Raw genomic sequence first — 21,922 nt, 5'->3', positions numbered from 1 at the left:
GTTTTGATTTTTATTTATTTATGCATTTAGCAGACGCTTTTATCCAAAGCGACTTACAGTGCATTCAGGCTATACATTTTTTACCAGTATGTATTTTGAATACATATGTATGGGGGTAGAATTGTTGCTTAATTCCAAATAAATAGATTATGATCGATCATAATCTATTTATTTGGAATTAAGCAACAATTCTACCCCCATACATATGTATTATGTAGTATGTATTTCTGATTTTGAAATGTGCAGTGCTCATGTTTATTCAATGAAGTCAAATGCCACAAATAAATCAATGTATGGGAAACACTGGTCATTTATATTGAAATATCGAAATATATTTATGTGTTTAAAAATCATATCAACGTTATTGAAAAAAAATTATATCGCGATACATATTGATATTGAATTACTGTCCAGCCCTAATGTAGCGTGGATTAAAATTCTTCCACAGAGTAAATCCTTTTCACTGAACATGTTAAAAATAAGTTTGTGAAAGTTGTCGCGACAGTTGTGCTGTAGTTCATTTATAGCCTAAGTTTAGCTTTTAAGTTCTGGCGCTTTTGTTTAGGCTTCAAAATTCATAAAAGTTATATTATTTTGTGAAGATTTTATCTTGATGGACAAAACGTGTACATTTCATGGACTGTGATTGAACACAGAGCAGGCCTGTTGCAATAATCAAAATATCGACTTATCGTGCAATATATGACCTCAATAATTTTTGGTGATGCTATATATTGCCCATTATATTTACTTAAAAATTAATGTCACCATGTTTTGTACATTCCACTTGGCGCCTGTGTCTTTTGCAGATTCTTGTACATAATGTGGTGTAGTCATGAGGTGCTAGTTCAAATTTAAAAAATGCTTCTACAAAAAAAAGTTTAATCTGCAGATATGGTCTTGTTTAGGGATCTGTGCCTTTGTGCATACGGGCATCTGACTGCTAAGTAGTGATTGTGTTTTTCAGCAACAGTGTGCACCCTTCATTTACAGAGAAAAGAAGGTCAGGGACAAATCTGTAGATGGAAAAAACTCCATACAAGTTCTTTGTGCATTTTTCTTTTTTTCTACTTGTTACTTTGCACTTTTTGTTAAAAAATATTTATTTACTATTTATTCAGGTTTTTTAAGGTATCTAATAATTTGATACTTAACTTCCATGATCTAAATATTCTTAAAAATGTAAAGTTTGTTGTCATTTGGAAGTGTGTAGGCCTTCTTGCGTTATTATGCTGTTACATTATGATTATATATTCAGTGGCATAAAATGTTCTTAAAAATGACAATAATATCGCTTATCGCAATTATTTCTGGGGCAATATATCGCACAACAAAAACTTGTTATCGTCACAGGCCTAACACAGAACTTATTTTTTTGCGATAATCCAAAAACCTATGGAAAAATCCTAATGGCTTTTTGTCGAGGGAGCCAGTGTGACGCTAACAGCCGATCCACCTACAAAGTGACGTCATAGTTCCCCCACTCTATTCTCTCATGAGTCTGAATAGAATGTATATTTCAGCAATTTGCAAAAAGCATTAGGCTACTAAACAAAATAATAATTTACCACAGGTTTTGTCAAAAATGTTCTTTGCCTTTTTAAAAAATGCAGCAATTAAAAGGTAGGAATGATGTGTCAAACTAGACATTGTAGTCACCGAGGGAAAAGACAAAGTTGAAGTTACTGTAAATTTTTAAGTTTTTACATACAAATATGTATGGATTTGAACAAATAATGTTTTGTAAAACTAAAAAAACAAATACATTAAAATATGAAAATACATTAGCAAATGATTCAGTGACTCACCTTGAACAGATTGGTTGAGTGAATGATTCAATGACTCATAAAGACATTCACTTGTCACCAGCTGCTAGCGTAATGATGTAACCCACACAAACTAATGAAACGGACTGAATGCAGAAAGATGCTTGATGAATCAGATTGGAGGATCCAACTATTCAATGTTTATATAATTATAATTTTGTCATTTACAAGATTCGTAATTAATTATTACTTATGTCTGTGGCCATGGTTTAAAAAGATCTGAAAGATCTCTAAAAACTAGCCCATCAAGTGATCAAAATAAGTGATTGTTGAACTGTGAGAAGACTTCAGTGGACTATCTAGTTACCTTGAACATGTATCTACTATATATATATATACTGTATATATATATATATATATATATATACATACATGAACTATATCAACTTTAATCCAATACTTAAGTTATTATGTGAATGTTACAAATAAAGATACTGTGTGGTTGAAAACACTGTGAAGCTGTTTTATACATACAAGAGACAACCGCTCTTTCTGGATTAGTGGTGGCATTTCAGAGTGTTTCAGAATCATTATCATTTATAGGAATAAGATCCCGACTGTGCAGCTCTAAAGTCCAGACAGACATCTTTGGTCATCTCATTGTGACGTCATGTGTACTGTTTTTTGAGCATCTTGCGCCATGAGCACATATGATCAGTGTCAGGTGAACTAAAATCCAGAGGTCCCTTAAAACTGATTAGTCGACAAAGCAATTTTGAAATATATACTTTTGCTCCTCTAATCTTATTTCATTATCTAATCTCATCCCTTCTAATCTTAGTACTGCAGAACATCCTATCAAAATTCTGCTCTTCAAAATCACTTTCTGCTATTTGCATGATGTGCTTTTACATAAAAATGCAACTAGACCAAGCTGAAGATCTTAAAGGCATTAAAGCCATCCAGGATGAGGAAAAAAGAGTGCATCTGCTGATCATACTATTTTTTGCTGTCAGTTGGGGGAAGGGAACAGGTTGTCTTGTCATGCTGTTGCATGCTGGGATGCTGGAACACACGTTGGAATACATCCCTTGTTGCCCTGCCATAATGCTGCCAAGAACTCCAGGCTTTCTGTGCCATTCTAATAAAAGTGAATAGGACAAAGATTTCCATGCAGTTTTCTGGTACACCATCAACATGAAATTAGAAGTCAAATCCCTGTTTGCTTGCTTTATACACGTTCCTGGTCCTTGTGCACGATTCACCAGTTCACATTATTCCAAAGAAAAATGTTTGTCTTTCAAATATTCCATCAAATTGTAAACGATGATATGTCAAGATGCTCTTGCGGATGAACTTGACCTTCTTCAGCTTCTACATTCCAGCCTCCTTAAAAGTGCTTGCCTGCTTTTCAAGATCCAATTAATTCCAGATGGATAACATCAAGCTCTGTCACATGGGTACCGATTACTGTTTAATGTTGATTTTAAGGAAGTCACCTTCACTTATATATCAACCAGGCCAATTAGTCAACCAATAGTTTGCCAATTTAAGGGTATCTGCATCGTTCTAGTGTTTTTCCTGTGATGTGAAAAAGCTGAATTTTCAGCAGGCATTACTCCAGTTTTCAATGTCACATAATCTTAAAAAAAAATCATTATAATTTGCTTATTTGCAAATGCTGAAAACAGGTGCTGCCTTATATTCTTGTGTAAATCATGATACATTTTTTAGGATTCTTTAATAAAAGAGCAGCATTTCATTGAAAATAGAAATTTTTTGTAACATTATAAAAGTCTCAGTTGTCATTTTTAAATAATTTAATGTGTGATTTCTGAACAATAGTAAAAAATAAAAAATAATCTCACTGGCCCCAAACTTTTGTTAGTAGTAGTTTGTGACATCAGGATCAGCATCGGCCATTAAAATCCATAACGGTTGACCAGTAAACTCAACAACTGTTGTAGTCTGGTCTTCAAAACTATAAAGGTTTATGATATCTAAATAAATGGTAGGGCATTGAAATTGCTATATTGGACTATATTTGCAAAGCAAGATAATAATAGTGTATCAGTGGCACTGCATATAAATGATAATAGCTGTGTGTTGTGTGTTCCTGTGTGCAGGGGGAATGCCTACTCCAAGGCAAAGCCCTGTGGAGGAAAGGAAGGTGTTGAGTGGTGAGGGAAGATCCAACAACAACAACATGGCGACTGATGCCACCACCACCAACCTGCTGGCCTCTGTTAAAGAACAGGTATGCCGCACCGTTTCCATCTGCCAGTGTCTGGCTGTAGGGTAGCTGTAATCTGAAGAGCAGCTCAAACATGAGTGGCCACAGATTGTAGATGTGTTAAGTCAACCTTCTGCTCATTAGTCAAAAGTCATATTTGCATTATTAATTCCTGGGTGAGGAAAGCTCGCTTTGAGGACACAAATAGCTGGTCTAGACTGAATTTTAGAACTGATAACCTTGTTTCCTCTGTTGGTGTACAGTGTGGTTTTATTTTATTTTAATACATTTTTTATGATGTCACCATCCTATTTGTTTAAGAACAAGATTCTTATTTACCTGTTTTCTCACATCAGGTTTGAATTTGAGAGCTGATGAAGCCCAGTTTTTCCAAGTTATTTATTATTCCGTTTCCATATTTATTTTAAAAGTTTTTTATCATATATTTTATTTTATATTGATTTGTTTAATAACAAGTTACTAACTTAATTTTTTTATTTTATTACAATTTTTATTCCAAATTTATTGTAGTTTTTTGTATCATATTTGTATCATAACATGCATCATATTTTTTTTTGTATCATTTTAATTTAGCATCCAATTTGTTTAAAAACAAGATTCTTATTCAGTGTAGAGAGACATGTACAAGGTAACTAGATAGTCCACTGAAGTCTTCTCACAGTTCAACAGTGTAGTTTTATGCTGAATTTGAGGGCTGGTTTTTAATGACCAATTTTATTTAATTTTTTATAACAAATTTATTTTAGTGTTATTATCATATATTTTAATTTATCAGCCAATTTGTTTAAAAACAGGATTCTTATTCAGTGTAGGTTTACACTGAATTTGAGGGCTGGTTTTTAGTTACCTATTTTATTTTATTTTATAACCAATTTATTTTAGTATTTTTTATCATATATTTTAATTTATCAGTTTAAAAACAAGATTCGTATACAATGTAGGTTTACGCTGAATTTGAAGGCTAGTTTTTAGTTACCAATTTTATATTATTTTTTACAAATCTTTGTAAGTGTTTTTATTGTATATTTTATTTTATTACAAATTTTAGATTTTAGTTTATATTATTTTGTTTAGAAACAAGCTGATAAAGTCTAGTTTGAAATCTAGACCATTTAATTTTATTTATCACATTTTTTCTTCTATTTTTAATTATATATGAGTATAGTTCATCATTTTATTTTACCAGGCAAGTTTGGTTAAGAACAAAATTATTATTTACGTGTTTTCTCACAACAGGTTTGACTCTTCGGCCTTCTAATCTGTTTCACAGTTCAGTGTCATGAAAATGACTAATTAAACTGTTAGCTTAATCATTACAAATCTTGTTGATGCTGATAGCGTTCATTAACGCTGTGAGTCTCTGTTAAAATCTAACTGATCATCCCATTACCAGGCTTAACATGTTTTGCTAGCAAACCAGAAACTGCAGCATGGATTTCATTGCATTGTGTGTGTGTGTGTGTGTGTGTGTGTGTGTGTGATTTGTGTGGTTAAGTCTTGTCGTTTCTTTGTGCTCCTCTTGGACAGAATCAGGACATAGGCAAGTATTGTCACTCTGAACAATAGGTTGAATAGAAGAGGCCTGGTACAGCTGGTAGCTCACAGCATGGCACAAGGCAGATAGCCATTGCCTGACTTATCTCGCCTGGAGAACAACACTCAATAATCTCTCCTTTTCACTGGCTACATTAATTGCAACCTCTTGTAATGCTTGCCGGCTTGAAACCTGCAATACTTTCAGAATATAATATCTGTTTCAGAGCAGTTACAATGCTCCAGATTCATTTCGTTGCAGTCTAACAATGGCAAGCAATCATGAAAATATGCAGTGACACACACAACAAAGTTATATTTTTTCTCCTCAGAATACTATAGTCAATACAACAGCAATGTGGGCTGTTTATATGTGTGTGAGAGAGTGTGTCTCCTTTAAGGGCAGCTGCATCAACGAGTCTGTCTCTATCACAGAGAGGCAGGCCAACAGTGCAGCCTTCTCGCCTTCCGCACACACACACACACACACACACATTAACAAACACACATGCATTGCACACACTCAGAGAGACTGAGGCAAGAGGAGGGGAAGAGGCCACAAATTCAGAAGCAAAGAGTAGCAAGACAGGATGGAAGCTGAGAAGAGACGGGATTTAAAGACAATGGATTTTGAAGCTAAATTAATGTTGTAACGGGAAACGGGTATGATGTGTGTACTGCCTACACATGATGGATATGTTTTTGATGGTAGAAGGCAGCAGTGGTGACACTTTTGTCCCTCCTGTCTTTCTGAAGGAGCTTCAGTTTGAACGGCTTACCAGAGAACTTGAAGAAGAGAGACAGATTGTGGCCAATCAGCTGGAGCGATGCAGGTTGGGGGCAGAGTCTCCAGATGCTGTGAGTGACAGGTAAGAGGCAGTTTTGAAAAAAACATTTATTAATGTGTTATGTGAGTGGAATTTATGTTTAGAGGTCTGATTTAAAGAAACGGCTCATTTAAACATGCTGTACATTTACCTTTCCTCATACTATATGACAGGGGTCGGCAACCTTTTCAGCATGACGTGCCATTTAACATTTTCTGGTTAACCACTGTGATAAAATACCCCCCCCCCATCATTTTTAAATTATATGATAAAAAAACAATAGGCCTATTTGATTTTCATGCAAATAGTTTCTGAAGATTTTTTCATAAATAGTTTTTTAAACTTTTCAAAAATTTCTTGCATTAAACCGTACAGTTCAATCACTGTTCTATATTAATGCGCTGCTTTAATTGATGCGCGTGTGCGCGCACGCACACACACACACACACACACCACTCACACACAGAGATCTGAGATCGCGCTGTGCAAAAAGTAACATTCAGAAGCTCATAAACTTGTTTTTAGCGCTGCCACGCGACTTTTATTAATCGATACTGAATCGCTACATTATATTTCTCTGCAACTGAGGGGGGTAAAATCGCTGTTTTTTTAAGTAACTAAACTCATCTTCATTGTTTGTAGAGAGAGACACAGACGCAGACAATTTACCATAGACTGTATAAAAACATGGACGTAGTGTCCGTGACGTCACCCGTAGGTTCCTGAAGTGACCTCAAAAGTGGGCGGAGGCGGCCGTCGCCATCTTGGCAGTGCGTCACCGCGTGTCACTCCTGGATAATCGAAGATGGGCAAAGAGGCGAGAGCAGGTTGTTGAAACCACGCCCACCTAGCTCGATGGTGGTGACAGCAGCGGCAATCCACCTGTCACTCAAGTGGCAACGCCCTTAATTATGCAGAACTTTAAGGCTTATAAAAAAATTCACCCCCTCACAGTTGTCATGAAGGGCAAAATTTGTTATATAGACCAAAATAATTTTTTGAACCAGGCTGTAAACATGTTTTTTTCTGCTGTAAAGTTGGGCATTTTAACATGGGTAGTCTATGGGATTGACTCCCTTTCGCAGCCAGCCTCTAGTGGCCAGTTGATGAATTACAGTTTAAGTCACTTCCTTGTTGGCTTCACGAGAGAGTGCGGGAGGTTGCCGCTTGCAATTTACACATCTTTCTCTCTCTCTCTCTCTCTCTCTCTCTCTCTCAAAATGGCCATATTTGAGAAAAAAATCGAGTTGTTTGCATCACTGGATATAGCTGTCGGTCATTTAACATTTCTATCGTAAAACGTATCGTTAAAAGTTGACTAATATTAAATGATTTGCAGCTCCATCTTACCTTGTGCTCTTTAACGTTAAAGGGGTCATATGATGCTTTTTTAAAGATCATTATTTTGTGTATTTGGTATAACAGAATATGTTGACATGCTTTAATGTTCAAAAAACACATTATTTTTCAAATACTGTACATTATTGCCCCGCCTCTCTCAAACGCTTCGTCTGCAATCAAGCGCAGTCTGCTCTGATTGGCCAACTGACCCAATGCATTGTGATTGGCCGAAAACCGCAAGCATTCGTCGGAAATGTAACTCCCCTTACCATAATCGCGAGCTTCATCTTTCAAAATAAATGTAAAGACCGTAAATAATGTCATTAGTTTTACCATCAGTTCAAGCCCGAAAGGGGAACAGACACAGTGAGGTAGATATGTGGGGGCGTGTTAGAACGAGCCGTTTTAGGGGGGCGTGGCAGAGTCTTAACTTTGATAAAGAATATCTCTTTGGTTTTGAGACTTTAGTCTTTGCAACTTCAGGGATCTTATCTATGCATAATCAGCTTGTAACACTCCAAAGAGAAAGGAAAACTTGAAATCGCATCATATGACCCCTTTAAACGGATGCTTCGTGCTCCGCGTCTGCGAACAGTAAACCCCGCCTACTTTGACTTGATTGGCCATTTCAGTCATTTTGACATTGACGAGCGCTGTTAGATCGCTGAGGCTTTGATCTGAAGTGCCTAGTATGTGCAGCGGTCGCGCACGCATCCGTAGACTAGCGCAAGTTTCTCACACTTTAATAGTAATTATAGCTCCTAGCAGGCTGCGTGACAATGAGAAGTTATTACCTCAAAATGTACGTCATTATGCAGTTTTCCCTATTGCTCACGTGCCAGTGATGATCCCTCTGCGTGCCACTGTTGGCACGCGTTGCAGACCCCTGCTATATGACTTTTGATTTCCAAATGATGTTTCTTTCATATATTGAAAGTAAAAGTGTTATAAAAGTAGCCCGTATGACATTTTGTACACCGTGCAATAGCTTTGTGTGAAGAACAGACTTAAATCCCATCTCTTTTGCTGTTGCTCTTGAATCTGCATTCCTATACATTCAAATATAGTGCCTTGAGGTAGCAGGTTTAACATCAGTGATGTCAAACATCATGGGGTTTTTGCTAGCCTTGTAATACAAGTTTGGAGTAAATGATGGCAGAATATATTTATGAACAGAACATCTGTACTGCTTTCTCGTTATTACCATGAGGCCTGCTCAGCATGTTTTTCCTCTCAAAACATGTGCATGATTGTAAATATTTGATCACTGTTGCTGATGTGGTTTTTAACAGTTTTAGTTAGCAGTGGCAGTACTGAAGGAAATGAAAATTGTGTTGTCATTTACTCACCATACACCAAACACAAAAGCAGATGTTTAAAGCAGAATGTGCAGGGTTACTCAACACTGATGGACAAAGAGGAGGATACCTAGCAAATGTTTATTTTTTATGGTGGATTTGTCCTTTTTTGGAGCTTTATTTTTTTTATTTTTTTTTTTCATTTCTTTTTCATTTTAATTTTAGCTAGAGTTTATTTAATTTTTAATTAATTTTAATTTTGTTGTGTTTTTATCATTTTTAATGATTCCCCCCCCTCAGTTGATTTTATTTTTAGTTACCGGTAATAACCCTACAGTTGGAACTGAGCAGCTTGAACATTCTGCTAAACATCTTCTTTTGTGTTCCACAGAAGACAAAAATCATGCAATTTTTAATTTTAGGATGAAATGTTTCATTAATAAAATAACAAGTTAAAATGAACACCAAAAATATACATTGTTACATAATTTTTATGAGGAGGCTTAATTATTGCACTTTAATTATATTATTTGAAAGCGTTCAAACATATCTCATATGAGTGTATCCGTGGCAACTACGCATTTAAACCCTCCTCCCTCCACACATAAATGGATCATTCTTACGCCCCTGCCTACACGTGAAACACATTTAGCTGTACAGTATATGTAGTCTGTTTACATACTGTACAGAAACACAGCACTCGCTGTTCTGTTTCTCATGGTGTGTGTCAGTATGAAGGACAAGTGTGCAGTGAAGCACAAACTGTTGTCTCTCTTTCCTCGCTGAATAATTACTTTTATGGAAAGTGGGTGTTTGTCAATTTACAGTAAACACATTCAAGTTTTAGGGTACTGCGAATGTTTCTCGTTTAATGAATGTCATGGAAAGAGTGCTCTTGATAAATCAGAGATGTTTGCTACAACCATCACTTCAGAAAGATTTATATTCAATCTGATTACGCTGAAGTACAGTTCTTCCCCATCTCTTGCTTTGCCACAGTGAACTCTTTGTGTCTGTATGTGTGCATGCACATGTCAGCTGCCCTGTTTGTTCTCCTCATCTGTGAAGGAGTGTCTGTTATGTTTTTTCAGATGGCTTGTGCCGTTTTGCCACAGTATACAGGATATTTTTTCCTTTTGCTTGAAGAAGGTCCATGTGTGCATTCTTGCTACCATGCGCCCTGCAACCCATTATGGCTTGTGCCGTTTTGCCACAGTATACAGGATATTTTTTCCTTTTGCTTGAAGAAGGTCCATGTGTGCATTCCTGCTACCATGCGCCCTGCAACCCATTACCTTTAACCCAGGGGTGCCCAAGCTCGGTCCTGGAGGGCCGGTGTCCTGCAGAGTTTAGCTCCAACTTGCCTCAACACACCTGCCTGGAAGTTCCTAGTATGACTAGTAAGAGCTTGATTAGCTGGATCAGGTGTGTTTGATTAGGGTTGGAGCTAAACTCTCCAGGACACCGGCCCTCCAGGACCGAGTTTGGGCACCCCTGCTTTAACCTTTCTCTGTGTGGCATTCCTGCTGTCCCCACTGTGCCCCCATTCAGCTGTCGCTGTACACTGATGACCGGTGTCCTTTGACCCCTCCTTTACAGACAGTGTCGCTTTTTGGCAGACATTAGCAGACACTAGCAGACACTCGTCTGCTGTTTTAAGACAGTGGCATCTACATTCTGTAATTTGTTCAACCTGAACTCCTAATACCACGTCCTGTCATTTCGCTCTTCTTCAGTTCCTACAAATGCACAAGTATGTTCATTTCTTGTCGTAAACCGGACAAAATTTTAAAAAATTTGTGTCAGAGAGATGAACGCGACAGTCAGTGGACTGTAACAATGTGATTGATGTTCACTTGTAATGGTTTCCTAATGCTGGGCAAATGGAGCGGATCTTTTTGCTTTTCATTGACTTATTGGAAGATGAGATGGGCCATTCTACAAAACGGATGCCATTTGTGTTTCTCATAAACGTGTGAAAAATAACTAGAAATAGAAATAGCTGATGTCAAGTTTTAGACATGCACAGTTCACTATGATTCACTGACTAACACATCAACAAAACAACAGTACATTGATTTTAATTCTCTATATTTTTTAACATTTATTAATTTTTTATTGTCTTTTGTTATGAGGATGCCTTTTTGACCAGGAAAATAAAAGTTGGTTTATTGTATTGACTCTTTCTATATACTGTACATATGTAGTTTTAAGTTAAAAGGACTAGCTAGTTAAAAATGTACTAACCCTCAGGCCATCCAAAATGTACTATAGATGAGTCTTCATCTTTACAAATGTTGTTAAGACTGATAGTGTTCATTAATGCTGTGAATCTCTGTTAAAATCCAACTGATCTTCCCACAGTTCTTCATCGAAACAGATTTGGAGAAATTTAGCATTTTATTATGGATCCTCTGCATTGAATGGGTTCCGTCAGAATGAGAGTTCAGCTGAACAGCTGAAAAAAGTAGTCCACATGACTCTAGTCCATCATTAAAATATCGTGAAGCGAATCAAACCGTTGATTCTGGCTAAAATACAAGTCCTCTATCCATAATATGCTTTCTCCAGTGAAAAAGTCATCTTGTTTGAATTTGGAGAGAAATATGCACAGATCAAGCACTGTTTACAAGTGAAAACAGTCCAGAACAGTTCTAAAGAAATATGTTGTGGATTTTGATGTGAGAGGATAACAGGGGATGGATTTTTTAATTCACTATTGTGGATTATGGACTTGCATCGAGACATTCACATTGTGAGGTTTTTACAAGCTGTTTGTACTCTCATTCTCCCGGCACCCATTCACTGCAGAGGATCCACTGAGCAAATGCATTTCTCCAAATCTGTTCTGATGAAGAATATGCAACTCATCTACATCTTGGATGGCCTGAGGGTGAGTACAATAGTTTGGTGCCAAGATTTACACATTAAGAAATAAATTGTTTTTGTGAATAGTCATCTGAGTCATGGTTTAGATTCACACAAGATGAAGACTACTCATAATTGTTTTCTATACAAAGTGTTTTAAATATACATGTGTGAGTCACCCACCTCAGTATATTTTGCCGTGTTGAAATGACGTGATTCGTGGTGTAAGCAAACGTCTAAGAGAATCTTCACGCTCATTGGCTTTTGTTGTGTAGATACACTATTAGTGTAGTGTAAAATTAGACAATGAACCACATAAAAAATTGTCTCTTTAATAAACATTTTCTAGCTCCATAACCTTGAACTCAAGATTGTTTAATTAAAGCCCAATATGTCGAAATACATTGTAAAACTGTCAACTGTGTTACTTTTCTGAAGGCATAATTATACATATATTCAAATTATTTAATGCCATAATATATTACCACTTAAACACAATATTGATCTGTTTTTTTAAAAGTTACTTAAATCAACTTAACAAACTGAAAAGAGCACTCGTTTCATAAAATGCCTCAGATGCCTTGTGCACCGTGTGTGACATTGTTCTCCTCTCATTTAATCTTTTCTCGTCATTTTTCCAGCTCTTCTGAGAAGTCTCTTCTGTGGAGATCTGCAGGTATTTTTGTCTTGTTCTCTTCCTGCTTGTTATTTTTTCTTGTCACCTGTTGTAAATAAGAGTAAGCAGAACTATGACATTTTAGACAGCACTGCAGTCACGTACATACAGCACAGATCACATAGTCTAGCTTGGAACGATGACTATTAGATGGCTCTCTGAAGCATTTAGAGGACATTTGAATGTAATTGAGTGTAAATATTTTCCTGACCTATCTTTTCTCAGTGTCTTTATGGTTTAGTTACAGTATCCCAAAGCTGCACTATGTTGGCTATGTTATTGTACGATATTATACTGTAATATTTGTTTTTTTTTATGTAACATTGATAGCACAAGAACTGTGCCAAGAACTCTTTCACTCTTGACAAACACTGTGTTGTGGGTTCTGGACTTTTTCTTTTTATTCTGCTCTAAAAAAAGACATCAGACACTGTGGTCTTGTGATCTGGTCACCCAACCTAATGAACAATATCCTATGAATTATTCCACTGAACTACATTTGAAATCTCTTTTTCTCCCTCCAAACCCTCACAGGGCAGCTCAAACTGTTTTCAACCCTTTACTTCAGTTTTAATTCCTATTGTCATCTCTTACTGCGAGAATGTCTTTAAAGTATGGAAACAATAGACCAGACACCTTATTTTTTTTATCTGTGAAAATCGGAAAGCATTTTACATTATCTGTCAATGGCTATTATTTTGGGTAAATTATGGCATATTTTAGGTTAATGCTCCCTCTAAGTATGTCAAGGGATGAAGGTAACTGTATCTTGATAATTTTCTCAAATACTTAAACCTGCTCACAGTGTGTTAACCCTTTGGTCATCAGAATCCTCAGGTGCAGGTGTGTCTAAGCCGTCGGATGGTTGCTCCTCGCCCACATTTGGGGTCAGAGGTCAGGGGTTACTTTACTCTCCTGAATTGGAACAGATCTCCCTGCGTGAAAGTGAGGGTCTGTTCATTCACACTCCACATTGCCTTCTGTCACTTCTATGTCAACAATTTATATTCATGATGCCTTTATGCAATATTCCAAGTTGAATACAACTAAAGATCTATGGGCAGCATCTGTGGCCTACTGTTGATTACCACAGAAAATAGTGTGTCTCTCAGTTTATACTCTACTGTTAAGATGTTTTTATGTTTTGGAAAGATGTCTCTTATTATCACCAAGGCTGTGTTTATTTGATGAAAATACAGTAAAATCAGTAATACTGTGAAATTACTATTTCAATTTAGTGTGATGACAAAGCAAGGCTGAATTATCAGCAGCCATATAGTCTTCAGTGCCACATGATTCTTCATAAATCTTTCTAATATGCTGATTTGTTATTAAAGTTCAAAAGAACAACATTTATTTGAAATACAAATCTTTTGTAACATTGTAAATGTCCTCACTGTCATTTTTAGACGCATTTAATGCTTCCTTGTAACAGTAAAAAGTCTTTATACACCTACATTGGAAACCTAGCTGGGATGCACTTGCATTTCATAAGCTAATTACATTTTGTAATCCTTTTGAAGCAGACCGCTTTTATAGGTCGATGAAAGTCTGGTTATGTTTTTCTGATGTAATACTAGTTAATGAAGATGGCTCTATGCAAACAGTACTTTCACATGTACAGAAGTTATGTCTTTTTATTACTGTGTGCACAAAGTGTAGCAAGCAAATACCAGGTTCATTTTTAGCTGGTTGAATGATTGGAACTTTGAAATAAATAAATATTTTTTCACCCACTTTTTTAATACTTTGGACTGGAGTACTGTATAAATACTATTACATCCAATACCATGGCATCTTTGCACTATGGTACTGCTGCTTTTGGTCAGAAAACACTTCTGGTGTTAAGGTGCTGGTTATACTTAATGTGATCTACAGCTAGCCTGGTAGGCTTCTACTTTAAGAGATTTACTGTGTATATTAGGGCTTTTACAGTGCCAAGATGTAAGTAGATGATACCAGTACCTGTAAATATAATAACTCTCACTGAGCATACTAAATAATTCAATATTAATATCATTATAAACCAATCAAAATAAAACAATAGCATGCAGCCTTCAGTTAATTTTCAATTAGGTAAACATTACTTTTCAAGCGTTTCAAATAATTATTCAACTAAACAGTCAGTATCAAAGTACATTATAAATACATTAAATAAATACATTAAAAGCAGTGAATGTTGTCCTCTTTTTCCAGCAAATATTAATGTTTGATTACATTTTAAAGGAGCATTAAGTAGCCTGGTTCTCATTTTAAAATGGGAACATATTAAGAAAAAAAAGTGTTTTTGTCATTTCAGTGGTGTACACTCACTGTACTCATAATAACTTTATATAAAAAGTGTTTTAAAGGGGTCATATGATGCGATTTCAAGTTTTCCTTTCTCTTTGGAGTGTTACAAGCTGATTGTGCATAGATAAGATCCCTGAAGTTGCAAAGACTAAAGTCTCAAAACCAAAGAGATATTCTTTATCAAAGTTAAGACTCTGCCACGCCCCCCTAAAACGGCTCGTTCTAACACGCCCCCACATATCTACCTCACTATGTGGAAATATTAGCATAATGCCGCCCAAATGTTCACGCAAAGAAAGAAGGCGTGGTTTCAGTAACCGCAGTTAGTGTTGAAGCAGCATGTCAGGGAGACGCTGTGTGTTTCAGTGCGAAAGCAAAAGCACTTTATTTGGCCTTCCGAAAGTAGATGCATTTAGGAATCTTTAAGATTACTTACAACAGAACAGCAATGCATTTTATGGACGACCGTTTCGTGAACCTAGGAGAGGAGGTAATTCTGACTTTGCTATGACAATCTGGCGCTTCTGAATCAGCTACTGTTTTGTTATTAGTTTAAGTAAGTGTGTGTGTGTGTGTGTGTGTGTGTGCGCGTGTGTGCGCGCACGCGTGTGTGAGAGAGAGAGAGAGAGAGAGAGAGAGACAGGGTCACATCACAGTGGAGTCAGCTGTCTTAACCGTGGCTTGTGTACTGCAAACACATACCAGCTTCATCACTGTGTCTGTCACGCGACTCTGTTCCCCTTTCGGGCTCTGTCTTTACATTTATTTTGAAAGATGAAGCTCGCGATTATGGTAAGGGCCGTTACATTTCCGACGAGTGCTTGCGGTGTTCGGCCAATCACAATGCACTGGGTCAGCTGGCCAATCAGAGCAGACTGCGCTTGTCGGAAGGAGGGACTTTGTAGAAAACGAAGCGTTTGAGAGAGGCGGGGCATAGAGGACCTACAATAATGTACAGTATTTTAAAAAATAATGTGTTTTTTGAACATTAAAGCTGTTTCTGTTACACCAAATACACAAAATAATGATCTTTAAAAAAGCATCATATGACCCCTTTAATTATACATGGTGCGGGTCACCCCTCTCAGTGTTCGCCATGTTGAAATAACCTATCCTCACGCTCATTGGCTGTATATACGCTTGGTAGCGTAGTGTTTGGTGACGCAAAAGCGAAATTTAGACAATGGAACACGAGAGGTTCAGTACGTTACCTGTAAATTACGACCGAAGCCAGAAAGACCGACAAGGACAAAAACGACCGCAAACGTAGGTACAGGTGATTTTATGACGGATGTGATGTTTTTGGACAGGTAAGGGAATTATTGTGTGGACCGCTTTTTAATTTAATTTACATACAACTGAGAGACGATCGTACTGAACTAACTTACGTCGATAGATGGCAGTGCAGCCTCTAAAAACAGAGTGCTATCTACTTAAAATATGCAAGCGATGCTAACGTGTTTTTTTGTCCTGTCTAGATTAATATGAGACATAAACAACTGTTTATATAATACAGCTTGCACATGAACGATCAATCGCACCAATTATTGATATTGCAGTAAAACTGGTATTAAAACCTGTTTATGTTCATTGTCGATAGTACGAATGTAAAAGTGAAAGACGGGTCGTCATTAAGTAATCGACATCAGGCCACAGTTGCTATTGATAGAGCTTGGGCTGTATTTAACCTAGAAATCCATAGTTCAAATAAATTTGTTTTGACCATTTCTGAACATCAAATATGTTGTCTATCTCAGTATTTTTCTGGTGTGCCTTGCTGTTTCCTTCGCTCAGGGTCTGCGCCAAACTCACGCAGCTCGACTCAAATGAATTCGTATTCGGATAGTGGATATCAGGAGGTGAGTGGTTACTATAGTAACATCGTGACGCCCAGACGATCGGAAGGGAGGTCCCAGTCGACAAGCTCCGCCCCCAGTGGAAGCCCCACCCTCGCCATGAGTTCCAGGGCTGAAGGACAGGCCTCAGCACAGGTATGAACACAAATACATAAAGAGATAAATTGCTTAATTTAACTTTGCATAGGTTATAAGGCTTCTCCAGATGTCGTATATATGTGCAGTTTTATCAGGGATTTTTTCAGCTATTTTTTTCCGACCTGAGAAGTCGGAATGAACTTAAACAATCACTAAACAAACTGTAATGTGCTGCGTTTTCAAATGTATTGCATGCATGGACTGCTTCCGGCAGCGCTGCAAGTGCTAGCGGCGCCATCTATCGGCTGTGTGCGGGACACCCTTTGCATCTCAGACAGGGTCTAACTGCCCAGCGGCAATGCTGGCAAATGAGTTTGCTAAAAAAATACACGATGTTCCTCGCCATCTAGTACGATTATCAAATCTCACAGACTGTAATTACAGAAATATGTAGTCTGACGCGCTACATATTTCAGAGTGAAGCGCGGCGCTGTGTTTGACTACACGCGACTATCCGGTGTTTTTAGAGCGGATCGGTTCGCACTACGTTAAGTGCCGTTCCAAACGACTTCCACATATGCAAAAGCTGTGATTTTGGGTCGCTTATAACGTGCATTGGAACCACAAATCTTCCTAAATTAGTCATGAGGATCTGTTTGTCAACTAAACTAAAAGCTATAAGGACTTCCTGTTTTCCGCCAAAATAAAAGCTCTCTATGTTTCACGTTTGAAAGCAAAAAACTAGACACTTAGTGTTTAATGTTATGTCTGTGAAATTTATTATAATAACTAATTTCTTAATGTTATTTAGTAAATTATAGTATGTTACGCACAATTATGCATATTGTTTTATTCTGCTAAAACTTATTATGAATGAGTTCCTGACGTTTTAAATACCTGTTGTGTAAAAGTGGATCATATCATAATTGCTTTGTCCTCAAGATTTAATTTTGAGGCTAAATGTGGAAGTGTCCGTGCATGGAGCCCATAGAAGGGTTTTTTAAGTTTTCCTTCCTTTTTTGTCCTTAGCTGATCTCAATCCTGATGTATCATTCGTCTTCCAGTATTTTTACAAATAAAATACCATTTGAATATTTCAGTTATAACTGTATTATCACAGTGTAGTGTGTATGTTGGTTCTTTCTAGTGTTTGATTGCATGTAATCTGTTTTTCAGGTGGGCAGCAGTGGCCGTGTCATGAGGCGTGTCAGTTCTGTTCCCTCTCGTGCCCCGTCCCCACTCTACACCCCGTCCCCGCCTGCATCTCGCCAGCCTCTGCGTACTTCCCTCGGAAGCCCCTATGGCTCACCTATAGTCTCAGAGCCCCGTCCTTTACCTAGTATATTTCCTGGCACCACCTTGCCTCCGGCCTCCAGCCATGCTCTCGACGCAGTGCACTCCAGCTACGTGGGACGGCATGGAAATGGGACGGGGTCAGAGTCTGGGTCACCAACGCTCCTGCGGGCCAGTATGACTGCTCAGCCTCAGCAGTACGGGACCCTGGGGAAGCACGATACACGTGCATATGACAGCACTCACTCTTCCTTTGGGTCTCGGGCATATGACATCTTTGAGAGGATGGTCCTTTCAAGACCGGATAGCCTTACAGGTGGGTTACACACATAAACTGTCCTATTATTATTAAGGTTAGGAGTTTTTCTACTACTTGTGATAGGTTTGGGTTCAGTAAGGTTTAATTTTTTTGTTGTGAATCCATATTTTATAATGTTATAAAAGATTTTGAAAGTTCTTTTGAACTTTCTATTAATCAAACATTGTATTATGGTTTCCACTGAAATGTTGAGCAGCACAATCTTTTTCAGTTTTGACAATAGTAAAACAAAGTTTATTGAGCACCAAATCAGCATGTTAGAATGATTACTTAAGGATAATGTGACACTGAAGACTGCAGTAATGGCTGCTGAAAATTCAGCTTTGCCATCACAGGCATAAATTACATTACACACTATTACTGTTTGTACTGTATTTTAATTAAATATTAATTAAAATGCATAAGATGTGAGAATAATAGATTTCTTCTAAAACATAAAAAAAAACTTACTAATCCCAAACTTTTTTGGCTTGAAGCAACCAACAATTTTCTGATTCATAAAAGTTTTTTCCATAAAGTTTAAATCCATAAAACGATTTTCTCTTTTATCCTGACCAAGCCAGAACTCTATCAAACGCAATTTCTGCACCACTCTAGAAAAGTTATGGATTTAAGGACAGAGATTTGAATATGTGTGAAACTTTCTTAGCGTTGTGTATGCACTATATTATACAAGGATTAGTAATGCTGTCACTTACCGGTGTGTGTTTGGCTCGCATTATAAAATCTTCCCTGGCTTAAGAAGGTATTTCTTTCCTGGAAATCCTCTCGTGAGGTGAATTTTCAAAACTTTGAAAAAATTGTGAAGAATTCATTAAGCATTTCACAGTTTAGTCTCTGACATAATGTATGCTGTCTGTTAAAATCTCAATTATAAGAGCTACAGAAAGAAAACCTCACATATCTCTGGACATAAACTCAGAGAGACTGACACAAATTGGTTCTCAAAGAAGTGCAAAAAATATCCTAGTAATTGCTCCTACACGAATAATCATAACCCTCTGATTATAAGATGCTGTGTGCGAATATGAGTTTGTGAATTGAAAGTGCTGAGGTGCGTTAATATAGGGCCTGTATAGCATATTGTTTCGAAATCGTATTACAGTCTCAATTCCATCAGCAATAAACATCCACATGAAACCGGAGCTGCATGGATATTGACTGTAAATGTGTGTGTGTGTGTGTGTGTGTGTGTGTGTGTGTGTGTGTGTGTGTGTGTGTGTGTGTGTGTGCGCATATCTTTATGCTTGTGTGCTCTAGTGTTTTGTAGGATTACTCCGATGATAATCTCACATTCTGGCTCTGTGGGAGACTTTCTCAGATGTGCCCCACTGCCCCATTTATGCCGTATTTCTCTGTAGATCATGCATGATGTAAAACCTTTGAAAACTACACTTTTAACTCCGGGTCCTTCAGAATGAACTATTGCCGAATTTGGAGATGTATGAAGTGATTAGAAATTTAGACTGAATTCTGAATTTCGACAAACTGACTGAATTCTGCATGGTGGTTCCAAACCAGTGAGCTGTGTAGCTTTGTTCGGTTCACACTTTGCTTTATTATAATGCTGGTATCTGATTGACACGTGAGGAAAGTTCTTTGAGAGTTCTCTTTCATTTCAATGCTAATGTTACACTGACTCAACATTCAGTCATAGTATAAAGGCAGAGTAGGGCTATTTGCTTATTCTTTTGAACATGAAGTACAATAGTATAACTAAGCCCCTTGGACCATGGAAATACTAGAGTATCTGATTTTAATAATCATTCCGTATCCGTACCATACTAGTATTAACACTGTACCAGGGTTTTGAGATTCTGATGCTCAAGCTCTAGATTTTGATTAATTTTGGTTTATTGTCTGTGTCCAGCTTACTAATGAAATCTCTTTGCAAGTGCTGTAAATTCTACAGCATTTAATTCTTTCAGACTGGTTCATTTTTGAAATTCATGAAAAGGGCCGACATGAAAGAGTCATTCGTCTGAGGAATCAGGCTTCACTGTATATTTTTGATTCACTTAAAACAACCGGGTTTTACACTGGTTGCATTGTTTTTGCTTGCAGCCCACGAATACTGTTCTTGCCATAATTTCACAATAGAAAATGTCCTTTTCTTGTTTCACATCAGTACAACTGCAAACTCATATTCACACTCTTTTTTTTCCCCCATGGTGTTGAAGATTCAAATTCTGCTGAACAAAAAGTGATGTACAAATACATATTCATTCAGGAAATGAAAAAGGCAGTTCTAAGTTTTGGGGATTTTAAGAAGTGCTATCAAGATCATTCAGGATGAGTATCACAATTAATTGAAAAATCATAATTTTTGATAATAAAAAATGATGATAATTTTTACCCCCAAAATTATTACCCACATAATTTTTTTTTGCCAGCAAAGCTAACATTGTATCAAGTAAGTATGGTTATCAGCTGATGCAATTATCTCACAATGGCCAAATATTGCCTAATTAATCAAACTGGTCAGTATATGCCTATCAATACTGACTGGAAAGTCTGATGATTCAACTTCACAGTCAGATGATAGTTTGAAGGCAGAGATCAAAGTTTGTCCGCTCAGGTTTTGATTCAAATTTCTGATTAGATTGTGGTCAGATGAGTTCCATTGAAAGCTCTGGTTGTGAATGTCAGTCTCACAAGGTTGCGTGGTTATACATGCCCTACAGCTCTTAAAACTATTATACACTAATGAGCATGCAGTACAATGTCAGTACAAGCCTTCACAAGGTTTGTCAGTAGATTCAGTAATTATGCTCCAAGAGTTGGGTAATTGGGTATGCAATTTTGGGTAGGCGAATCTATTGTATCCTGTTTGCCATGAAATCATGTGTGGGAGAAAGGCTGAAACCTCTGGCTAATTCATCTAAATTGCAGAATTAATTGTATGCGTATCTCTGATTGTGTCAGGCAGACTGACATTCACGTCACTAACAGCAACACAACGTAGTGCCTTCTTTCAGTATAAAAACTGTTTTTATCTCACGCTCTTAGATGCTGCAGAATACGCCTCGTTCTTGTTCAAGGTCGTTATCTCTCACAGATACATCTGAAGGTGTGAAAGTCCAGTGGAGTGGTTAATTACAGCAGATTGTTTTTTATAAAATTCAACTTCCATCTCCACTTGAAGATTTAAGAGCTTCATTTGCCTAGTGAAGCACATCGGAAGTCTTCGTTGTGTAGTTGTACAGCTGCTAGACTGGCTTTGCTGATGAACAAAAATGTCACTAGATAGACCAACACCTAATCAGCACAAACGAGCCTGGATAGAAATTCATGCTGGTCTGTGCCGATCCTTTCAGTAGAGTATACTCGTTTTGAGAAATATTGTATAGATTGGATAAACCAGTCAAAAGAGTGGATTTGTCAGTGGGTTATTGATGTAGGATACTGGTCAAAATAAATTTTTCATGTTTTTGATAAGCCTAGTATGTCTATTAGTTTATTATTTTCACCATGGTTATATTTATTTGATTCAAAATAGTAAATTAATAATTGGTATTGTG

The 21,922-nt window shown here is 37.1% G+C and overlaps 1 protein-coding gene and 1 long non-coding RNA gene across 5 annotated transcripts in view; one reads left to right on the top strand and one right to left on the bottom strand.

Moving 5' to 3' along the window:
- Positions 1-21,922, top strand: part of pkp4 (plakophilin 4) — a 56,493-nt gene that overhangs the window by 17,624 nt on the left and 16,947 nt on the right. For 3 of the 4 annotated variants that reach the window (XM_016238231.1, XM_016238233.1, XM_016238230.1), the window contains exons 2-7: positions 3,893-4,023; positions 6,310-6,422; positions 12,529-12,563; positions 13,392-13,514; positions 16,650-16,846; positions 17,966-18,398. In XM_016238231.1, the coding sequence (XP_016093717.1) occupies positions 3,898-4,023; positions 6,310-6,422; positions 12,529-12,563; positions 13,392-13,514; positions 16,650-16,846; positions 17,966-18,398 (1,027 nt within the window). In that variant the 5' untranslated portion in view covers positions 3,893-3,897. The remainder of the gene's footprint in view (positions 1-3,892; positions 4,024-6,309; positions 6,423-12,528; positions 12,564-13,391; positions 13,515-16,649; positions 16,847-17,965; positions 18,399-21,922) is intronic. The other variant, XM_016238232.1, reaches the window with a different exon arrangement.
- On the bottom strand, positions 1,294-20,288 carry LOC107555434 (uncharacterized). The gene is made up of 3 exons (XR_001605161.1): positions 20,277-20,288; positions 18,836-18,846; positions 1,294-1,366 (listed from the first exon to the last, which is right to left on the bottom strand). It is a non-coding gene; the product is annotated as an uncharacterized lncRNA (long non-coding RNA).

This window comes from Sinocyclocheilus grahami, unplaced genomic scaffold, assembly GCF_001515645.1.
Source record: "Sinocyclocheilus grahami isolate Dianchi unplaced genomic scaffold, SAMN03320097.WGS_v1.1 scaffold534.1, whole genome shotgun sequence".
In the NCBI taxonomy this organism is placed as follows: Eukaryota; Metazoa; Chordata; class Actinopteri; order Cypriniformes; family Cyprinidae; genus Sinocyclocheilus; species Sinocyclocheilus grahami.
Note: the sequence above shows the minus strand (reverse complement) of the source record. Positions and strands in the feature narration are given on the sequence as shown.